Source organism: Scylla paramamosain, chromosome 4, assembly GCF_035594125.1.
Source record: "Scylla paramamosain isolate STU-SP2022 chromosome 4, ASM3559412v1, whole genome shotgun sequence".
In the NCBI taxonomy this organism is placed as follows: domain Eukaryota; kingdom Metazoa; phylum Arthropoda; class Malacostraca; order Decapoda; family Portunidae; genus Scylla; species Scylla paramamosain.
Genome location: NC_087154.1, coordinates 25,027,027 through 25,052,026, shown reverse-complemented (window position 1 = coordinate 25,052,026; position 25,000 = coordinate 25,027,027). Strand labels below are relative to the sequence as shown.

Genomic DNA, 25,000 nt, shown 5'->3' with positions numbered 1-25,000 from the left:
CAACCCCCGCCTTATCATGGAATGTACATTATTATTTGATTAGTAACGCGCAGTTTTCATGCTCTGGTCCCAGGTTAGATCTCCGAAATGGCACCATTTTCCCGAGGCTCTTATTTATTTGAACCTCGAGACCAATTACACAGCATCTTATTGTAACGACCTGACTTGAAGCGATACAATTGTACACAGTTATCAGTTAAAGTATTCAAAATCCCGCACAACTATAATACACAATACTTGTAAATTTTGAATATTTATCTGTACAAAATGTAAATCACACTCATGAAATATCCTGCTTTTCATTCTTTTCTTTTTCCATAACAGAGCTTCACTGTATGCTATGCGTCAGGGATGGTATTTTCTTTCGTGGTGCTTCAATTTTACTTCTCAGCGATGGACGTATTCACCCAGGCTGGTCTTTACTGGTTCTGTGCTGCAGTCTGTTTCGTCGCTGTGGTCTTTACTCTTATATTTGTTAAGGAAACCAAAGGCGAGAATATTGGCTAAGTCAAGAAATGGAGCAAAGGTAACAGAACCAAGAGTCAGTACCTTCGCTTTACAAAACTTTATCGCTCCACCTATTATTGCAGCCTTTCTAAAACGCGAAGTCCTGCCTGCCTACATAACGTGTATTATATTAACATCATAGGCGTTTTTCTTTAACGGAACTGGTTCTTTTTCATTTTTTTTTAAGTTTGCGTCTAATCTTTCTCTCTTGTGACTCCTAGATCCAACCATTAATCTCTGAGCTCATGTTATTTAATACCGGCAAGAAAATCTGAAATTTATCACCGAACTAATAAATAAATTTTGATTTGTGTCGGAAGGCAGTTTGTGACTCAAAATAATCCCTGTAATTTCATACCTAATCTATTATTTCAACTTTTTTCCAAGTATGATTATGGGATGGTGATAAAGTAGTGTGCTCAACTTTTTTTCTTTAGGCTCATTGTGTTTACTTATTCTATTTTATGTATTTATTCATTAATTGCTTAATATCATTATATTTCTAATGACGGATCCCTTTCATTGCAGTGGTCGCCACTCTGCAGTAGCTATAACTCGTTAAAATTTATTGAACAGTTATTAGAAATAAAGCTCAATACGCAGTGTTCGACGGAAAACGATCTAGAAAGTAAAAAAAATAAATAAATAAATAAAAAAAAAAAAATAAAATAAAATAAATAAATAAATAAATATATATATATATATATATATATATATATATATATATATATATATATATATATATATATATATATATATATATATATATATATATATATATATATATATATATATATGCTCATTGTAGTATTTGTCATAACGGTGTTTTTTGTGTCATTTCGGCCGCAAGTTATATTCTTGGTGTTAACATTAATCTTATAAAACCTGAACACTGTCTAGCTTAATTACTTTCCGGGAACCACATTCGTTATTTAAAGCAACCAACATTCACCAAGATGGAAGTGGCTTCGTCAGCCATGCAGTTACCTCTGAAAAGTGCTTTCAGAAATTTAATATAAGGGGAGACTTCCGCGGCTCGATTTAAAAAAAAATTGATTTCCTAACCGAATAAGGTCCTATTCCCCTCCCTCCCTTGGTAGCCATTGTTAAGAGCATGATTTTGCATGACTGATCAAATCAGTCAAACGGTAAAACAGTTATGATCTTTTTTCCCATTTTTCAGTATAAGATAATCGTAATGCTCTGATTCTTTCGAAACTACTTGTTATTATCCAAAAAGCACTTAACATACTAAAATACGATGCATTCTGAGTAGAATGTCCTAACAAATTAAATTCGGTCCTAGCAATGAGCTCACAATAAATATCACAGAAAAGTTAAATTTGCAACTTAGCGACTTTCATCCACAGTAAATTGTAAAATAAAAAAATAAAAAATTCCTGAAAAGTCTGATGAGTACACACTGTTATCTCATCCAAAAATTAACTTAAAATACACCCACAGATATCAGCCCCTCATTTGAAAAAAAAAAAAGAGTCTTTTAAGAGAACCGATTTTACTTTAAGTGACATGATTCTTTCTCCATTACTCTGCCTAACGGAAATGAAATAGATAGAAGGGTTTAGTGAAGTCTGTAAACTATTATACGAACTTCGTACTCTCCCCTCAACGCCAACGATATGACTATGCGACCAAAATGGCTTAATTAATAAATGTATCTCTGTATCATAATAAACCTGTACTCATTTTGTTTTTGCCAGTTCTTTAGTTACTGAAAACTGTATAAGGACCGAAATTTAGAGTGATAGTCGTATTCCAGGTTGGGGGTCATGAAACATGAAAAATGATCATGGGACATAAGAAGACCTCTTTCAAGCACCATCACTGCAAACGACTAGGATCATGTTGCGTTCTGAATGGTCTACTTCCATGAATATCTCTGTGAACGGCTGTAAAATCTCTCGAGTTCGTTGACACCATTGCCAACAGCTTCAGATAATTTTTTTCCCTGTTTTACTGTTGTTCATATATTGTAAAAGTAAAATGTTCATAATTTTTCATCTATTCCAGAGAGGTTCTACTTCCGTTGTGACAATGTCAGCTTCGGTATTACCAGTGTAGAGTGTTGTTTTGTAACGTTCCCTTTTTTCCTGTTCCCATTACCTCTTTCCTATAGTGTGTGACGTCATCTGCACCTTGATGTAAACCGTTTTCCTCATAACGATGCCTTAATATTTTATTGCTCATGTTGTCTGTTATTTATTTATTTGTTTATTTTTTCAGTTTACTCTATATTTGATGGAGTCATGCTATTTCTCCTTCACCTAATGATCATTTAGAATCTGCTAAGGAAACTCCGGTTTATTTAAATGAAATATTTTATTTTCTCTCTGGAGCATAACTCCTCATATATTATGAAACCGTTGCATTAAGGTGATATAACTGGGAGTTATAATAATTAATGTAAAGACTTCCTGAGTAGCATCATATAATGATGATAATGATGATGATAGTAATAATAATAATAATAATAATAGTAATAACGATAATAATAATAATAATAATAATAATAATAATAATAATAATAATAATAATAATAATGATAATAATAATAATAATAATAATAATAATAATAATAATAATAATAATAATATTAATAATAATAATAATAATATCATTATTATTATTATTATTATTGTTATTATTATTATTATTATTATTATTATTATTATTATTATTATTATTATTGTTATTATTATTATTATTATCATTATTATTATTATTATTATTATTATCATTATTATTATTATTATTATTGTTATTATTATTATTATTATTATTATTATTATTATTATTATTATTATTATTATTATCATTATTATTATTATCATTATTATTATATTATTGTTGTTGTTGTTGTTCTTCTTCTTACTATCATCATCATCATCAGCTTAAAAACTAGCACTATACCTTGGAGGAAGAATACAGAGGAAAGGTCCTTCCCATTACCACTCTTCAGTGGAGAGTGAAGTCAGTGGGCAGGCTCTGCTCTATCTGGTGGGAGGAGTTATGCATGTCTACACAAAACATTAGCGAGGGTCGTGCGCAAATCCTCAGTAAAACTTTAATTTTTGCTTTAATTCCTCCATATATCAAGTGATTAGTAATTATCAATATGATTGAAAGGATACAGGATGAATTGCACTTACAAGTTTGAGAGAAAAAAAAATGCCAAATTTTCCCTCCTTTATTCTTTACACTATGAAAAGTAAGTAATTACTCACGCCTTCTCGACAAATATTAACTGTAAATCGTGCTCATTTACCACCAACACTGAGCATCTACTAAACTTTTCATGTCTGACACCGACATAGCCTTCTATGTAGAGGCTCTATGATTTACCATGAATAAAAAAAAGAGTAGTGCACTGAAGAAGTACTTTGAGAAAAGAGAAGAGACATCTCGTCACCAATTATTCATGTTACATGACCATATATGTCATTGGTATAACAAGAAAGAGGACATTAAATTGTTCAGACACTAATCATTGATGTACATTATATTGTGATAAGATGCGGACTGCTCAGTGACTAGAACAAACACGAAAAACATTACTACGGTACCACAGGCAAAACATTTCAACCAATTCTACAAACACAAACAACAGATCCCAGACATAAAATCACCAGCTGTTTATGTACTATGCTAATATGCTACAACAGCCAGTGGGGTATGCTACAGCACCCAGTAGGTTAAGAAAAAAAAAAAAAAAAAAAAAGAGCTCGTGGGACTTTCTTGGTGACAGCCTTTTAGGTGAACAAGTGGTGTCAATATCATATAACATAATGCAAAGATTGTTTTCTATATATTTTTCTTACATGTAAGGGGGACACAGTGCACAGTCAACCATCACAGTATACTTACATGCATACAATAGCGAGCCTATTTTAATTGCTTTGTTTTTGTCATTGGTCTGGTTCTCTTGTACTACATAAAAAGAAAAGAAAAAGCGACATCACCCCAATATGAAATTCTATTAAATACATCTCCTTTTTTTTCTATAGAATATGCATAATAACTATTTGCTATTCTTACAGTATTGTGGGCTAGGTTAGGTTAAATTGGGCGATATATTATTTGTAGTAATGGATTAAGGGATGGTGATGGCAGCCCTGGAGTGACTTTAGGAGAGGCCACCATGGGCCCACGCAAAAGGGGGCCAAAATAGATAGGCACTCAAATATTCCAATTAGAAAAAAAAAAAAAAAAGTGGTGGTCAGGGAATCAAAGGGGCCCATGATTGTCTCAACGCCCAGGGCTCAACACGCCCTTACTCCAACACTGTTTTTGTAAATTTTTTTTCAAGTTTTGGAGAAATTACGCTGAGTTAACATTAATTATGAAGCTACAAGGAGCTACATAATTCAGTAATTTGATTACTATTTTATTGTGTAAGTCATAACTGTCAGTCAAAAAGTTTGTAATATACAAAGGCGTCATATCATTTAGCACTTCTAATAGTTAATAGTAAATGTTCACTGTATTTCTGATGATACATATAGAACTTTGCATTATTTTAATTTGATTTGCTTGCATGTGCATCTCACAGAAGACGAACTGCAAGTGAAATTCTTGAAATAACTGGTTATATGATCTCCCGCGTCTTTTGGCGCGCTCATGACCTAACCCAGTTTTCTAGCATTTCATGTGAAGATTGGCCATGAAAATCTCTACACTTTACCGGTGAAATGATATCTCTCCATCGTCACTCCTCCTTGTGCAGCCATAGGCCAAACAATCAGGCATAATGGGAAAATGTTGAGGTGGATGAGTGTCGGGCTTATCGGTAGCTGAGCAATATTTTGGGTTGACTAGAACTTCCAAGAAGGGGGCGGAACTTAGCGGCCTTACTTCTGTGACGTCATGGCTTCTCCTCTTATTCTTCCTCCCAGCACTATACAGTCGGGGCCAAAAAAAAGATGACAAAATTCTCATTTAATGTCAGCGAGCGAACGGCATTCAGCAAAAAAAAAAAAAAAAAAAAAAAAAAAAAAAAAAAAAAAAAAAAAAAATTATATATATATATATATATATATATATATATATATATATATATATATATATATATATATATATATATATATATATATATATATATATATATATATATATATATATATATATATATATATATATATATATATATATATATATATATATATATATATATATATATATATATATATATATATATATATATATATATATATATATATATATATATATATATATATATATATATATATATATATATATATATATATATATATATATATATATATATATATATATATATATATATATATATATATATATATATATATATATATATATATATATATATATATATATATATATATATATATATATATATATATATATATATATATATATATATATATATATATATATATATATATATATATATATATATATATATATATATATATATATATATATATATATATATATATATATATATATATATATATATATATATATATATATATATATATATATATATATATATATATATATATATATATATATATATATATATATATATATATATATATATATATATATATATTTTTTTTTTTTTTTTTTTTTTCACCAAGAGCGGGCACTTACCACTGAACGCAGAATGAACTTTCCTGTCCAGCGGTATATAGCACAACCATTGTGCTCTCGCAGAGTTTTGATCTAGAGTGATTTGAATATTAGGCAAGTTCTCGATGTGCGAGGTGCTTCCATTCTTGTATTACTGACAGCTTCGCTCGTCAATCACCTTCTCGCCTTCCAGGCATTTTACTTGTAAGATATTTTCATGCGTGCATTCCCGAGTTGACTTTCCGCACTTTACTGTTAAATACCTTAACGTATCACCTTCCAGTGGCTACCAAACTACCCATTACCGGTGACTAAATAACGTATGTGGTTACCTTGTGGTGAGAAATAAAAACATTTAAGAAACAATTAATATTACTAGAGTTAGAAAGAAAACTGTGTACTGGTGGGTGGTGGGTCAAGAGGTTCATAAATGGCGGCCACACCATCTATGCCAGTGCATAAAGCAAGGCCTGGGTGAGAAAAAAAAAAGTTGCTCAGCGAATTTAAAACATTACGAAAAGAGAAAATAGTGTAATTCTCAGCTAATAGCAAAGGAACTGAAAGGTTAAAAAAAAAATTCTTGGTGGTGGGGCTCTGAAATTTTTATGACGTCACGATCTCGGTTACATCTGTGAATCTCTTGACCCACTAGTACGCAGTTCTTTTTCAAATATATATATATATATATATATATATATATATATATATATATATATATATATATATATATATATATATATATATATATAGTATATATATATATATATATATATATATATATATATATATATATATATATATATATATATATATATATATATATATATATATATATATATATATATATATATATATATATATATATATATATATATATATATATATATATATATATATATATATATATATATATATATATATATATATATATATATATATAGATAGATAGATAGATAGATAGATAGATAGATAGATAGATAGATAGATAGATAGATAAATAGATAGATAGATAGATAGATAGACAAACAGATAAATATATAGATATATATTTGTTTTTTAATGATCTTATTCCTCGGTGCAAGGCAACCATAGACGCTATTTGTCCACTAGTAATAGGCGGTTTAGTTAGCATTCGAAGGTGATATGTAAAGATACGTAACAGTAACTTGCACATACAGAAAACGTCTCCTTATCACTTAACCATCAAATCTATACTAAAAGTCTAAAACCATTGAAATGTCTTGAGTCGAAGGTCAAATAATTAATTATCAGTGCTCCTCTCCCATGCAACCAGAGCAAACTAGTTGAATGGCGCTCGCTCTCTGACACCAAGTGAGAATTTTGTCATCTCTTTTGGCGCCAAAGGTAAGTAAGGTTGAACCCGATAGCCTATTATCCCTTCACTAAGCCAAGGTAATGTTCCATTGATGAGGAAAAAATATCAAACATAATTTCTATACCCACTACTTATTTTATGATCTTCCCACTTTCAGACAATTCAATAGCAAGATTGTTCTTAGCAAATGCGTATGAAAAGGTCACGTACACATATATTTATAAACATAGGTTGTCAGTAAATCTACAGATGTGAGGCAAAGACAGGTCCCATGTTCTATCCAATGGCTTTGTCTTTTGTTTCTACGATGAAAGCAAATGAAAATATGACGCCGAGGGTGCAGATGCCGGCAGTGAACCAGTAAAAGCCTGCTGGTGTGAGGACAACTTGCATTGGTGTGAAGAGTTGCACCGCCAGGACATTGAGGAGATTGCTCGCCATCAAGCAAATGCTGGAAGCCTGGCGGTCAAGGGCAGACAATGATGTTTCATAAAACTTTGTTGCCGTCAATAGAATTAAAGTTTAAGTAACTTATGTACGTACACTTCTAATATAATTATTACAACAAGAAGCATGTATATCATACAGAATCAAATGTTTTAAGTGAATAAATTAACTAAGTACACTTCTAATGTAATTATTACAAAAAGAAGAATGTATACCATACAAAATCAAATGTTTTAAGGGAATAAATTAACTATTCAGTTCTTGATTATGGTCTGTCCCATTGCTATTTTACGCATTGGTCCTCCCTCCCAACCATTTGCTCCATGTGGTTCGATCTGCTCACACTCGTGCCGAAGGTTCATTCAGCGCCAGAGAGAACTTGGTCCATGTTCATATTAAAACAGAACAGTGCAATATCCATCCATATTTATATAAAGTAACATTAAGTTTGTATTTAACATTTGAAGACTTACAATCGGCTGACTGTACGAGTACTAACTTCTAAACTGATCCGTGTAACGTACGTAAGTGAAGCGTCGTAAAGATGGAAAATATACCGTGAGAAGATGACAATGACTACTACTACTACTACTACTACTACTACTGCTACTGCTACTACTACCACTACTTCTACTACTACTACTACTAATAATAATAATAATACTATTGCGTACTACTTCTATAACGGAAAAACAAGAAAAAAATACAGGAAATATTAGTCTGGATTTCAAACAATCGACGGTCACACTGGAATAACTCAAGCAAAGCAATGTTTTACGAAGACTGACCTGAGCTCTGATGTAAGTGGGGAAGTACTCGTTGTTGAGGATGAATGGTACTTGCGTGATACCCAGACTGGCCCCTGCCATGAATACCAGCAGACAGATAACTGGCACCCACCTATGTCTTCTTGGCCAGGACTTCGCCATCACCGTTTCGTTTTTCGCTTTAAACGTTGATTCGTCTCTGCAAGGAATGATACCAATTATATTTCTATCTTTATTGAATTCCTAAACTTATATTTCTATTAAAATGGATTACTGCTGAATTACTTGGCGAGCTAAATCTGTCATTCTTAGATACCCAGACTGCTATTCCGTCAAGGTGGTTTGTTGTTGAAACATCTTATGCCAAGTGACATTCACGAACCCCCTCCTTAATGCACGGTAAGGGGACTGGAAAATACCCGATTTGACGTTTGGATTATAATTTCTTCTTTAAGACATACCATTAAGACATAGCAAGAAAAATTATTTTATATTTTTAAACATTTTACATACTTCGGTTTCTCTATGGTGAATGTCAGCACTATACAATGAGAAACTATGTGTAAAATATTCAAGTATCTTTTAATTTCGACGAGTGAGAGAGAGAGAGAGAGAGAGAGAGAGAGAGAGAGAGAGAGAGAGAGAGAGAGAGAGAGAGAGAGAGAGTAAAATACATGATGTCAAATTATCTGACAAATGACATTAGGCAACGGAATTCATGTGGCATGATACATTTCGGCTAAATTATGCAACATGCGTTAACTGCAGTAAAGTATCTTATAATGTACATCGTTGCTGTTATATAGAAATATAATCAATAAATAGTGCTTAATATATATATATATATATATATATATATATATATATATATATATATATATATATATATATATATATATATATATATATATATATATATATATATATATATATATATATATATATATATATATATATAATTTTGAAACTGAGGGTGCTTTGCTTCTAGTTTTCAGTATAAATGGTATTAAGCTGTGTTGTTAATATTACCTTTCATGTGTGGAAACGATGTTAAGGATTTCAGAAGTGATCTTGCTATGTGGAGGGTGATACTCAACTAAATTACTTTCATTTTTTACTTTTATGGTATGTGTCGTTAACATTGCTGATGCATTTTTCTTGATTTCTTCAGCTCTTGCTGCCTTTTCAGAATCTGTGGTGTGCACATATGATCCAAACATTACCAAACAAACGACAAGAATGGACAAGGATATAACCATGGAGTTCCGTCTTCCAATGTGATTTATGGTGAAAATTGAGACAGTACTCCCCACCAGCAGCGTTAGGAATACAATCAGTGAGGAGATGGCTTCGCCCAACAGTGTCCCTGATTCACGGAAGATACGAGTCATATTCACGGTGAAAATTTGCATACCGCAGAAGTTGTGTATAAAAAATAGAACGAACAAGACAATCAAAGTCTTTCTTATGTCTGGGATTTTGAGGATCTCGAAAAAGGAGACGCTTTTTAAATTACTGTTCTTAACTCGGAGGTCGTTTATTTCGTCTTCAATGTCTGCATGAACACCTCTGAGAGATCTTAGTTCCCTTCTCGCTTCGTCCTCTCGGCCAGTAGCGATGAGGTAGCTGGGACTCTCCGGGATAAACCACAGTGCAACCACACTAATGATGCTCGTGCCGATGCCGACGAAGGAGATTTGGTACCATCTCAGACACAAACCGGAGACCAGGACAATGATGTATCCAAGCTGGAGGAAAAGTGTCGGAAACGCAGCCAAGGAACCTCGCACTGCGATGTCCGGGAGTTCCACAGCGTACGCCCAACCTGCCACCACCACTAGACCGCAGTATAATCCGTTGACAAATCTGTAAATTAAAAAATATTCTTAACCCACACCACACACACACACACACACACACACACATACATATATAAATACAGTATATATATATATATATATATATATATATATATATATATATATATATATATATATATATATATATATATATATATATATATATATATATATATATTTTTTTTTTTTTTTTATGTAGGAAGGACACTGGCCAAGGGCAACAAAAATCCAATAAAAAAAAATGCCCACTGAAATGCCAGTCCCATAAAAGGTTCAAAGCAGTAGTCAAAAATTGATGAATAAGTGTCTTGAAACCTCCCTCTTGAAGGAATTCAAGTCATAGGAAGGTGGAAATACAGAAGCAGGCAGAGAGTTCCAGAGTTTACCAGAGAAAGGGATGAATGATTGAGAATACTGGTAAACTCTTGCGTTAGAGAGGTGGACAGAGAGAAAGAAGAAAGTCTTGTGAGAGAAAGAAGAAAGTCTTGTGCAGCGAGGCCGCGGGAGGAGGGGAAGCATGCAGTTAGCAAGATCAGAAGAGCAGTTAGCATGAAAATAGCGGTAGAAGACAGCTAGAGATGCAACATTGCGGCGGTGAGAGAGAGGCTGAAGACAGTCAGTTAGAGGAGAGGAGTTGATGAGACGAAAAGCTTTTGATTCCACCCTGTCTAGAAGAGCAGTATGAGTGGAACCCCCCAGACATGTGAAGCATACTCCATACATGGACGGATAAGTCCCTTGTACAGAGTTAGCAGCTGGGGGGGTGAGAAAAACTGACGGAGACATCTCAGAACACCTAACTTCATAGAAGCTGTTTTAGCTAGAGATGAGATGTGAAGTTTCCTGTTCAGATTATAAGTAAAGGACAGACCGAGGATGTTCAGTGTAGAAGAGGGGGGCAGTTGAGTGTCAATGAAGAAGAGGGGATAGTTGTCTGGAAGGTTGTGTCCAGTTGATAGATAGAGGAATTGAGTTTTGGAGGCACTGAACAATACCAAGTTTGCTCTGCCCCAATCAGAAATTTTAGAAAGATCAGAAGTCAAGCGTTCTGTGGCTTCCCTGCGTGAAATGTTTACCTCCTGAAGGGTTGGACGTCTATGAAAAGACGTGGAAAATTGCAGGGTGGTATCATCAGCGTAGGAGTGGGTAGGACAAAAAGTTTGGTTTAGAAGATCATTAATAAATAACAAGAAGAGAGTGGGTGACAGGACAGAACCCTGAGGAACACCACTATTAATAGATTTAGAAGAAGAACAGTGACCGTCTACCACAGCAGCAATAGAACGGTCAGAAAGGAAACTTGAGATGAAGTTACAGAGAGAAGGATAGAAGCCGTAGGAGGGTAGTTTGGAAATCAAAGCTTTGTGCCAGACTCTATCAAAAGCTTTTGATATGTCCAAGGCAACAAAAAGTTTCACGAAAATCTCTAAAAGAGGATGACTAAAACTCAGTAAAGAAAGCCAGATCACCAGTAGAGCGGCCTTGACGGAACCCGTACTGGCGATCAGAGAGAAGGTTGTGAAGTGATAAATGTTTAAGAATCTTCCTGTTGAGGATAGATTCAAAAACTTTAGATAGGCAGGAAATTAAAGCAATAGGACGTTAGTTTGAGGGATTAGAACGGTCACCCTTTTTAGGAACAGGTTGAATGTAGGCAAACTTCCAGCAAGAAGGAAAGGTAGATGCTGACAGGCAGAGCTGAAAGAGTTTGACTAGGCAAGGTGCAAGCACGGAGGCACAGTTTCGGAGAACAATAGGAGGGACCCCCAGCAGGTCCATAAGCCTTCCGAGGGTTTAGGCCAGCAAGGGCATGAAAAACATCATTGGGAAGAATTTTAATAGGTGGCATGAAGTAGTCAGAGGGTGGAGGAGAGGGAGGAACAAGCCCAGAATCGTCCAAGGTAGAGTTTTTAGCAAAGGTTTGAGCGAAGAGTTCAGCTTTAGAAATAGATGTGATAGCAGTGGTGCCATCTGGTTGAAATAAAGGAGGGAAAGAAGAAGAGGCAAAGTTATTGGAGATATCTTTGGCTAGATACCAGAAGTCATGAGGGGAGTTAGATCTTGAAAGGTTTTGACACTTTCTATTTTGACACTTTTATATATATATATATATATATATATATATATATATATATATATATATATATATATATATATATATATATATATATATATATATATATATATATATATATATATATATATATATTTTTTTTTTTTTTTCATAACACATACACAGACACACACACACACGGGAAGGGGACCACAAATGTCTCCAGGTCGGACTGCTCTTCTGGTATCGACCCTACAACGCTAAGTGTCTTGACGCTTTTTTCATTAACTTCTGCAACATTCGCGGTCTTGGATCATTTAATTTTCAATCTGTAGAACGCTACTTCTCCTCTATTAAACCTCATCTTCTTTTCCTCATTGAAACTCAGGTGTCTGAGGCAACTGACAGTAGCCACTTTTATGTTCTCTTCTACTTTCTCTATCCTCATTTTGAATCCAAAGCTTGATGTTGCGTCTATGTGTTCAACGACTTAACCTGCTCTCGTGCTCACGATCTTGAATCTTCTGAGTTTTCCTCCATCTGGCACCTACTACAGAGTCACTCTCAAACTAAATTTATCTTTGATGTATACCTCTCACCTAACTCTTCTGAATATAAGAAATTCTTTGACTACTTGACTTCCAAAATGGAACACATTCTGACTCTCTTCTCCTTTGCGGAGATCTCCATTCTTGGAAACTTCAATGTTCACCACCAGCTTTGGCTTTCTTCTCCCTTCACTGACCATCCTGGTGAACTAGCCTTCAACTCTGCTATCCTCCATGACCTAGAGCAATTGGTGCAGCCTCTACTCGTATTCCTTACTGTCTTGGAGATACGCCCAACATTCTTGACCTTTTCCTGACCTCTAATCCTGCTTATGCTGTCACCCTCTCCTCTCCGTTGGGCTCCTCTGACCACAGTCTCATATCTGTATCTTGTTCTATCGCTCCAATCCCTCCTCAGGATCCCCCTAAGCCGAGATGCCTTTGGTGTTTTGCCTCTGTTAGTTGTGAGAACCTGAGGAGGTATTTTGCTGATTTTCCTTGGAATGACTACTGCTTCCGTGTCAGAGACCCATCTCTGTGTGCCGAGCGCATAACAGAGGTGATAGTGTCTAGCATGGAGGCGTACATTCCTCACTCTTTTTCTCGACCTAAACCTTTCAAACTTTGGTTTAACACAGCCTGTTCTCGTGCTATTCATGATAAAGAGGTGGCCCACAAAAGGTACTTGACCTTCATCACTAGAATCTCATGCGCTTTATATTTCTGTCCGGAACCATGCTAAGTCTGTTCTCCAACTAGCCAAAAACTCCTTCATTAAAAGTGTCAAAATCTAATTTCCCTTGTGACTTCTGGCATCTAGCCAAAAACATTTCTAATAACTTTGCCTCTTCTTCTTTCCCTCCTTTATTTCAACCAGATGGCACCACTGCTATCACATCTATCTCTAAAGCTGAACTCTTCGCTCAAACCATTGCTAAAAACTCTACCTTGGATAATTCAGGGCTTGTTCCTCCCTCTCCTCCACCCTCTGACTACTTCATGCTGTCTATTAAAATTCTTCGCAATGTTGTTTTCCATGCCCTCGCTGGCCTAAACCCTCGAAAGGCTTATGGACCTGATGGGGTCCCTCCTATTGTTCTCCAAAACTGTGCCTCCGTGCTTGCATCTTGCATAGTCAAACTCTTTCAGCTCTGTCTTTCAACATCTACCTTTCCTTTTTGCTGAAAGTTTGCTTACATTCAGCCTGTTCCTTAAAAGGGTGACCGTTCTAATCCCTCAGACTACCGTCTTATTGTTTTAATTCCCTGCCTATCTAAAGTTTTTGAATCTATCCTCAACAGGAGGATTCTTAAACATCTATCACTTCACAACCTTCTATCTGATCGCCAGTAAGGGTTCCGTCATGGCCGCTCTACTGGTGATCTTCTGGCTTTCCTTACTGAGTCTTGTTCATCCTCTTTTAGAGATTTTGGTGGAACTTTTGTTGTTACCTTGGATATATCAAAAGCTTTTGATAGAGCCAGGCACAAACTTTTGATTTCCAGACTACCCTCCTGTGGCTTCTATCCTTCTCTCTGTAACTTCATCTCAAATTTCCTTTCTGACCATTCTATTGCTGCTGTGGTAGACGATCACTGTTCTCCTAAATCTATTAACAGTGGCGTTCCTCAGGATTCTGTCCTGTCACTACTCTCTTCCTATTTTATTCATCAATGATCTTCTAAAGCAAACTTTTTGTCGTATCCACTCCTACGCTGATGATACTACTCTAAACTTTTCCACGTCTTTTCGTAAACGTCCAACCCTTCAGGAAGTAAACAGTTCACGCAGGGAAGCCACGGAACGTCTGACTTCTGATCTCTCTGAAATATCTGATTGGGGCAGAGCAAACTTAGTATTGTTCAATGCCTCAAAAACTCAATTCCTCCATCTATCAACTCGTGAAAACCTTCCAGACAAGTATTCCCTCTTCTTCAATGACACTCAACTGTCTCCCTCTTCTACATTGAACATACTCGGTATGTCCTTTACTTATAATCTAAGCTGGAAACCTCACTTCACATCTCTAGCTAAAACAGCTTCTATGAAGTTAGGTATTCTGAGACGTCTCAGTTTTTCTCACACCAATTTTTCTCACCCTTTCAGCTGCTAACTCTGTACAAGGGCCTTATTCCTCCATGTATGGAGTATGCTTCACATGTCTGGGGGGTTCCCACTCATACCGCACTTCTAGACAGGGTGAAATCAAAAGCTTTTCTTTTCATTAACTCCTCTCCTCTTACTGACTGTCTTCAGCGTTTTTTTCATTGCCACAATGTTGCATATTATATATATATATATATATATATATATATATATATATATATATATATATATATATATATATATATATATATATATATATATATATATATATATATATATATATATATACATATATATATATATATATATATATATATATATATATATATATATATATATATATATATATATATATATATATATATATATATATATATATATATATATATATATATATATATATACTCGTATATATTATAGTCAATAATTAACGAAACAGCAGATATCAATGTTTGATATTTTGTGGAATATGGAGACATACCTGCCAATGAGGATCGTAGCCAGATTGTAGGACACCGCCAATATGACCCATGCAAGCACACATGGAATTGTCAGCCACAGCATGGACCCACGACGGCCGATACGAGCAACCAGGTGCCCGCCTGCTAGGGTGCCGAGGAGACTCCCAGCCGGTAAAATACTTCCTACGTGTTCCATGACCAATGGAAAAAATATATTCATCACTTACGTCATCGAAATCCACTGGATACATTATAGAGGATCCTATTTGACTCAGACCAGCATCAAATAATAAAGAAGACTTTAGAAAAGTATAACACGTCATGACTCTAATAAGGAGTTATTTCACTGAGTCCTTGACTCATCTCCAGAATCGAATAATGCTGTTCAGATATTCTGATCCAAGATCTAAACCCGGCTAGCCTCGGCCAGGGCCGCCCGTTAAACAGTGCACAGTTTGTATCTCTGAAACTCCACGGCCGATGAAAACAGAGCTCACTATAATTATGATATCACAAGTCTTTTTCACATTTATATGAAAAACACTCTGCTGGATAGAAATATTGCGTAGGTAATTTGCAAAATGATGAAGGGTGTCTCACATATGCTTCCTCAATAACTATTCATCTGATTCTGTTAAAAGTTGGTATGTGTTATGGATCTCCACATCTAGATAACAGAGCGTTTCAAATCTGGATTTTGCTGCGCATGCATAAACCTATGAACTGAAAAAAAAGATGAAGCTGAAATTTGTTAAGTAATATGGAGTGAGAAAGCTTACATAATGAACATGCAAACCTTAGATCCTTTCTGCTTATGTGCAAGTTACAGGAGAAACCTTAAAAAAAAAATAGATGCCATCAGTTTTGTAAAGTTTTAACTCATCAAATTATGTCTGAACGAGAGCAGAGACATATCATTAGATGCATAATTGAAGTTTCAATAAAACACTGTATAGAATGGAGCTTGATCTCTCGCAAAGGTCTGAGTTGTACCGATCCGAAGTTGCGCGTTATGCTGGATGTCTTCATGCATCACACTTAAAAATGCGACCTTTCCCTTTCTTTTTGCGCTCAGTTTTTATGCATATTATGGCATGCAAGAACTCCCAGGCTTCGAAATGAGACCACAATGAGCTGATCAAAAGTAAACTTACCGCGAGTGATACAGTAAATAAAGATGGGGTCATTATTCAGGAATTTTCATCCATTATATGATATCTCATTGAGCTGGACAAACATCATCAAGTATTACATTAAATGTAACAGATCGACTTCTCTCTCTCTCTCTCTCTCTCTCTCTCTCTCTCTCTCTCTCTCTCTCTCTCTCTCTCTCTCTCTCTCTCTCTCTCTCTCTCTCTCTATATATATATATATTATAAGAAAAATGTCTGCGTTGGAATGAAAAAAAAATCCAATGAAGACTGTTAGATAGATAAGGTGACTTCATCGTGTAGACTAAAAAGGCATTATGCTACAGGAACATGGAGGAACAAGGAAACAGTATTATTATTCAAGGAAACTAAATGCTTATGGAATGTAAATAGATTAAGTTCTAAGATTAAGAGAGGCAGTGATATTGAGAATGGTCTGGACGTAGATGTGCAAGAAAAGAATAAACAATTTGAAAGCATGACAGTTATCATGAAGAACTGAAAACACCAAGTAATTCAGTTGGGTAATTGTGTGATCAATCGAGCGCGCGCACACGCAGGCACGCACGCACGCACGCACGCACGCACGCACGCACGCACTCACACACACACACACACACACACACACACACACACACACACACTATTATTCTTACTACGGCCAGAAAACTTACACCTCTCGTCGTTCTATGATGTATATATTTTTTTTCACATTCATGTCTCCCTTTCTAAGGTATAGCCGCAACTGACAGTAAGCACATGTAGTCCAGGTTGGTTCTAATGCCGTAAAAGTGTCACGTAGGTACACACACAAAAAAAAGCAAATATGTTCAATACAGTAAAAATGTCTACTACTCTACTACTATTTTTTTTTATTTTATGCAGGAAGGACACTGACCAAGGGCAACAAAAATCTAATAAAAAAAAAATGCTCACTGAAATGCCAGTCCCATAAAAGGGTCAAAGCAGTGGTCAAAAATTGATGAATAAGTGTCTTGAAACCTCCCTCTTGAAGGAATTCAAGTCATAGGAGGGTGGAAATACAGAAGCAGGCAGGGAGTTCCAGAGTTTACCAGAGAAAGGGATGAATGATTGAGAATACTGGTTAACTTTTGCGTTAGAGAGGTGGACAGAATAGGGGTGAGAGAAAGAATAAAGTCTTGTGTAGCGAGGCCGCGGAAGGAGGGGAGGCATGCAGTTAGCAAGATCAGAAGAGCAGTTAGCATGAAAATAGCGGTAGAAGACAGCTAGAGATGCAACATTGCGGCGGTGAGAGAGAGGCTGAAGACAGTCAGTTAGAGGAGAGGAGTTGATGAGACGAAAAGCTTTTGATTCCACCCTGTCTAGAAGAGCAGTATGAGTGGAACCCCCCCCAGACATGTGAAGCATACTCCATACATGGACGGATAAGGCCCTTGTACAGAGTTAGCAGCTGGGGGGGTGAGAAAAACTGGCGGAGATGTCTCAGAACACCTAACTTCATAGAAGCTGTTTTAGCTAGAGATGAGATGTGAAGTTTCCAGTTCAGATTATAAGTAAAGGACAGACCGAGGATGTTCAGTGTAGAAGAGGGGGATAGTTGAGTGTCATTGAAGAAGAGGGGATAGTTGTCTGGAAGGTTGTGTCGAGTTGATAGATGGAGGAATTGAGTTTTTGAGGCATTGAACAATACCAAGTTTGCTCTGCCCCAATCAGAAATTTTAGAAAGATCAGAAGTCAGGCGTTCTGTGGCTTCCCTGCGTGATATGTTTACCTCCTGAAGGGTTGGACGTCTATGAAAAGACGTGGAAAAGTGCAGGGTGGTATCATCAGCGTAGGAGTGGATAGGACAAGAAGTTTGGTTTAGAAGATCATTAATGAATAATAAGAAGAGAGTGGGTGACAGGACAGAACCCTGAGGAACACCACTGTTAATAGATTTAGGAGAAGAACAGTGACCGTCTACCACAGCAGCAATAGAACGGTCAGAAAGGAAACTTGAGATGAAGTTACAGAGAGAAGGATAAAAACCATAGGAGGGTAGTTTGGAAATCAAAGCTTTGTGCCAGACTCTATCAAAAGCTTTTGATATGTCCATTAATTATTAATTGTCCATTAATTAATTAAAGCGCTAAGAGGGCGCTTTTCTTACCGACGAAATCCATCTGGGTGTCAGAGAGTGTGATGCTATTCCCGTATATTGTAGAATTATCCCGCTGCATGTCAGCGAAGGCGACGCTGGGCCACACCAACATCAAACCCATGTTGACGACGCCCAGGCATACACCAGAGACCTTCATCACCTTGAAAGACAATATAGTTATGATGGGTGCAAATCACGAATAAATGACTTCAGGGAATCATTACTTTTACAAAAAATATGTGTCACTCTTGGTCTATAACAGGGGTTCCCAACCTTTTTGTTCCTCTGTACCCCTTGGACATTTTTATAGGTTCCCATGTACCCATAAATAAATTAATAATAAAAAAAGATAAAAATGTAATATTTTGATAATATTTTATTATGAAATTTGTATGTGTAAACTGCTTAGGAATCTTATAGATGACAATATCAATAAACTAAACTCAAGTAATTTACAGAAAATCTTGATCCATCACATACCTATCTTTCTTATAATTATCCATAATGACCATTACGTCCCATATCTGATCCTTTCAGGCCCAGCACAAACTGCGGCCACGGTTAGTTCCACAAGAGTGAAAACCAAAATGGTATTCACCCTACTCTTGATATAATTTAGATAAAAGTCTTGTTTACTGAAATAAGGAAAAAAAAAAAAAAAAGCACGACATAATGCAGTCTGACTGCAAATTACAACACCATGTGTTGTACAGCAGCGGTTATTCTCTGAGACCCAATGTATCCCATGAAAAGTTAAAGTGTACCACTGGGGGTACCTGTACCCCAGGTTGGGAACCCTTCGTCTATATTATGAAAACAGGTGAATATGCCCGTGTGTGTGTGTGTGTGTGTGTGTGTGTGTGTGTGTGTGTGTGTGTGTGTGTGTGTGCGTGTAATGATAATAATAATAATAATAATAATTATAATATTAATAATTTTAATAATTATCGGTTTATTAGTCTTGTAGCCTTACAGATGAAAATCCACATGTTACATTCTTATATACTAACATACATACTACATCTTAAGTACACATTTAACCCTAAGGAAATATCTTACAATTTGATATTGTGGCTGCCAGATGGCGCCAGTCAATCTAGTAGACTAGGCCCGGGAGGGTCAGGCCATCCCGTGTACATTTTTCTATTCAGAGTTTGTTTCTCCTACCTAGCAACGGGTCACAACTCCCGACTTACACTAGGTACCTAATCACTGCTAGGTGAACTGGGGACTACACTGCAAAGAAGTTCGCCCAAAGACTTCTAACTTGACGCGGGATTCGAAGCCGGGCCCTCACGACTGTGAATCAGGCGCGTTAAGCACTGTGTGTGTGTGTGTGTGTGTGTGTGTTTATGCTCTCATACTCTTATTCTTCAATATAATGCATCATTACTGGTTTTAGTACCGAGCGTCTTCTCACTGTTTGACTTACTTGTTTCAGGATACGCAGGTGGGTGGCAGAGGGTGTCTCCAGCATCTTGGATGGAACAGAATCCTATGCAAGTGGCGCCACTTTTACTGATCATTCACTGCAAAAGAACAACTAACCTCAAAAGAAATTTTATCATTAGTTACCTACAGTGATCAATGGATATTGTTCTCGTAGCTGTTCGTGTTTTCTGATAAAACAGCGCTAAGTGAGTTTTTCTATTTACTGTATCTTGTATGTTTGAGTACGGCACATGCTAATACTGGCACTGGCAACCACTTTCATCGCTAACACAGCTATAAAGCTGAAAGGGATGTATTTCAAGGTATCGTTCTATGACTACACTTCAATGCTCATTACATCCTAATGACTACTAATACTCGTTCACGTTTGAGTACTGTAGCACTTTTGTATACGCTGAAATAACTGTGTAATATTACCCATCTTACGTTCTCATGCTCACCTCTCGTGTTAGTTACCGAAGTATAGATAATGCAAACATGCGACTTGTAAACGTCCTTAATAGACAGACGAGCATCAAACTCGTGCGCTGTGAAGGATCCATAGCCAAAGTTGACACTGCTATTGAGGTATCTGGGACTATACATATACTGCGCAATAGTATAGCATAATTCTATTTCTTGCGATTATACAAATTATGTGTGTGTGTGTGTGTGTGTGTGTGATAGAGTGAGAGTGAGCGTGCGTTAACTACCACCAGCCGGAAGGTGCGCCAGGTGTGTGTGTGTGTGTGTGTGTGTGTGTACAGGGTGTCACGTGAGGAAAGTCACATATTCTGAAAAAAATGAAAGATCTAGCTATTCTGCTATACAAAAGAGAAAACAAATCTGTGTTGTTATGCTTTTGGGATATGAATCACTAAGGTGAATTGATCCTAAGGGAAGAGTCAACTACCATATGTCGTCGTAAAGGCATGCAGAAACAAACAGGCATTAGAGAAAATCTAACATTTAACATGCAAACAAAGTAATGTATTGTTACTGAGATTACCATCTAAGCTCAATTCACTTTCATTTATCTATACGGTTCTAACACAACCCAACTGCAACCTTATTTCTAGTCTTGCCAGTGATAATCAAGTGCATAACTAAATTTATCCACGCCAGAAAAGAACGCTCAATAACACCCTATCCCAATGGTGAGCTTATAGTACAGAATAAAGGACAATGTTTAGGGTTGAGTGTCGCACACAGGATCAGGGCACCTTGCCACCCCATTCCCACTAACGCGGCATTGCGCGGATTTGGCAGTGGTCAACTCGCAATCCACATTTTCACATCAAATAATGTCAGAATATTTTATGAAAATAATTAATAGAGTGACCCATATTAATAACACAAACCTGATAAGGACACACACACACACACACACACACACACACACACACACACACACACACACACACACACACACATACACACACACACAACCAAAAGGTATATTAAGTATTGGTATTGTGGTGTCCATGGACAAGAGAAAGCGGCCTTGTTCTTAAGGTTTTCTTAATCAAGTTGAATAGAAGAGTGCGTACCCAACGAGAAGCAAGAGTGCTCCGAGCCATGAGGTGTACAATAAGTTGGAAGATACATTGGAAAAGAGCGTAAGTATAAAAAAAAGGAGATAAAGAACCATTAGATTGTTTTTCATTCTATCATAATACAGGTATGGTACAGGAATAATTTAACGAAGTTACTATTTTAGTTTACCTGACAATCTGAAGACATGCCTTCATGATGCATTACCTTACATGATAACAGCGAACTCCTGCCACAAATAAACTATGATTGCTTTACGGAGAAAAATCTTTTTCTTTTATTTTTTTCCTTTTTCTTGTCAATTTCATTTTACTTATTTGTTATATTTTACGAGTGAAGAAGGCCGGCCAAAGGCACAAAAGAGAGGGAAAAATTCCGCATAGCAGTTGCTTATACATTTTCACGGCAAATCAAATCATGGTACTGTAGAGCGCTCGGCATCAGACGCTTTAACAGTGAATGCTGCTAATGCAATCAGTTGTTTCTTTTTACAAACACGGTTGCTTGATGTAAGTTTTCAAACAATCATAGTTCTGAGGATACGTCCTCGCCTAGAATCTTGCTGGGATCTCGTGAGCTAAGCTGTCTTATAGCAAAAACACGGATAGTACAGGTCTTGAAATTACAGGTATTCTAAATGCGGAACAACCCTGTCTGTTAATCCATTTCGAATCCCAGATTGGCCGGGACTCTAGACAGATACTACAATACCTAAGTTTAGTACTTATTCAACAATCAGCTTTAAGAGAGTGAAGATGGAGTTGTTTGAGATGTACTATACCAGCAAGACAAATCAAATGAATTTGAAAACAAGACGCTACTTGAGAGGAAAGTGTCACAAGTTGTCATACATTTGTGTTATATAACAGAATATGATCTATGTAGTTATTGTTTTGTTAGTACAGTGAGAATACTATTAACTAAATAATGTGACTCATCAGAACATCTGCCTTTAACTTTTTATTTGCTGGAGTTTTACAGACATTTGTTCTCGAAAAATGAAAATACCATGACACTTTATGCTTTATGAAATCAAATAGGATTTGTTACCATTATTATTATTATCATTATTATTATCATTATTATTATTATTATTGTTATTATTGTTATTATTATTATTATTATTATTATTATTATCATCATTATTATTATTATAGTTATTATTATCATTATTATTATTATTACAATTATTATTATTATTATCATTATTATTATTATTATTATTATTATTATTATTATTATTATTATTATTATTATTATTATTATTACTATTATCATTATTACTATTATTACTATCATCATCATCATCATCATCATCATTTAGATATTGTTCTAAAGCAGGGGTGGCCCGCAAGTTGACAACTGACTTTATCAACTCAATACTTTAATTATTACAAGTGAGGAAACTACTAAACCGCTAAAGCGAAACATAAGATTTACCTATTATCTACATGACAATTATTCGTTTCGTACAAAAATTGCTAGCACAGAGTAAACCAGACAGCACAATAAGTTGTAAACTTCACTCTTGACAATATATAATTGCATTGATGGCCATCGAGACAACCAAGTGTATAATTATTGACCCTCGAACTTATTTGAGTTGACACCCCTGTTCTAAAGGAAGTGATAATTTCTCACTTCCTACTTTGGCAGGCTATATACGTTTATGGGTGGGGCGAAAAGGACAGGGAGAGCCAAGGGAAGGTCAAGGCAGGAAAGGAGGAAACAGTCGGTCTCTTTGTTTGGACTCGGTAACCTCCTGTTTTGTACACTAGTGCGGAATGCCTGTGCTTGAGGGGTTAGGCTTGCTGACATTGCGTGTATATTGAACAACTACTCTCCACCATTTCCACATCATCGACTTCGCACAGTGATAAGCGTTTGATGGAATCGAATGAAATTGATATATATCCAATCGACTTCTTTCCACGGCCGTCGCTTGAGGCCAAGTACTGTGCACTATGTTTGACGGTGGAGAGATCAGTCGCATCAGCTGGTGGTGGTGCCTAACGCGCTGTCTGGGTCTAGCAGGCACTACACATTCCCCGCCTCCCTCTTCACTCCCTCCCTGAGCCTCAAGAGGGGAAGCGAGACGTGCCAGAAGTTGCCCGATATACTCGGGGTGTGGCTTTCAGCTAACGGGCTCCAGGATACCCTCCTGTGATCACATCACCGATATTCCTGCCTGCTTCCAAGGGTATGTACGCATGCCAGGAGAGTTCAGCTTAGGTAGATATTGCTACGGACGTCAACAAAACATTCTATTTGAACTTGTGTTTAACTTCTGCGTTTGAGGCATTGGAGGGGCAGACCTTGCCTGTCCCTTCCCACCTCAAGATGTGCGTGAGCAGACACAGGACATATATGTCAAGTGAAAACACTTATCTTTATATCAATAATTTAATGGAGTGTAGATACCTATACTCTTTATCATAAAATAAAAAAAAATCTTTGTCAGTAATAAGATCGTTTTTAAAGTTCAGTGATTTATTTAATATTTTGTAGTGTCAACCTTTCTCTCTCTCTCTCTCTCTCTCTCTCTCTCTCTCTCTCTCTCTCTCCTTTTTATAGTAATTATTTTCACGTATATCAGCATGAATACAAGTATCAACATCAACAATAACATATCATAGTCACCACATTACAATTAGCAGAATCAAACTAACAAAACGCCTTGTCGTCCATCATCACACACACACACACACACACACACACACACACACACGCGTATATGCACGTGTGTGCGCATATGTTCCACAAAGTATCTTGTAATATTCACTCCAAGGTCTCGAGTAAAGATGTGTATAGCTGGCATATGTACGTGTAGTATTTAAATTTCTACAACGGAGATCAGCAGCGGTGAGAGCCCGCGGAGTCACTCAGTTCGCGGCAACGCACAAAGAGGGGCTCTGCTCAGGCCACGTCGAAGCCCAGTTTCCGGCATAATGTTTTTCCTTCATTAACATAAAGTACTGAACATCAAAGTAAAAGCGATCCTTACACATGGAAAGGATGAAAGATGAA

At 36.1% G+C, this 25,000-nt stretch overlaps 2 protein-coding genes across 12 annotated transcripts in view; one reads left to right on the top strand and one right to left on the bottom strand.

Annotated features, from left to right (window-relative positions):
- LOC135099905 (facilitated trehalose transporter Tret1-2 homolog) overlaps positions 1-1,139 on the top strand; it is a 12,959-nt gene extending 11,820 nt beyond the window's left edge. For 2 of the 3 annotated variants that reach the window (XM_064002580.1, XM_064002579.1), the window contains one exon: positions 325-1,139. In XM_064002580.1, the coding sequence (XP_063858650.1) occupies positions 325-507 (183 nt within the window). In that variant the 3' untranslated portion in view covers positions 508-1,139. The remainder of the gene's footprint in view (positions 1-324) is intronic. The other variant, XR_010268431.1, reaches the window with a different exon arrangement.
- Positions 1-25,000, bottom strand: part of LOC135099908 (facilitated trehalose transporter Tret1-like) — a 75,569-nt gene that overhangs the window by 48,544 nt on the left and 2,025 nt on the right. For 6 of the 9 annotated variants that reach the window (XR_010268432.1, XR_010268433.1, XR_010268434.1 and 3 more), the window contains exons 2-6: positions 20,421-20,517; positions 18,998-19,148; positions 15,736-15,898; positions 9,718-10,554; positions 8,710-8,887 (exon numbers count right to left, since the gene is read on the bottom strand). Coding sequence is in view for 6 of the 9 variants with exons in the window: in XM_064002597.1 (XP_063858667.1) it covers positions 8,710-8,887; positions 9,718-10,554; positions 15,736-15,898; positions 18,998-19,148; positions 20,421-20,465 (1,374 nt within the window). In the remaining 3 variants the exon portion in view is untranslated. Of the gene's footprint in view, positions 1-7,112; positions 7,934-8,709; positions 8,888-9,717; positions 10,555-15,735; positions 15,899-18,997; positions 19,149-20,420; positions 20,518-25,000 lie in introns of those variants that run through there. The other 3 variants (XM_064002593.1, XM_064002594.1, XM_064002598.1) reach the window with 3 other exon arrangements.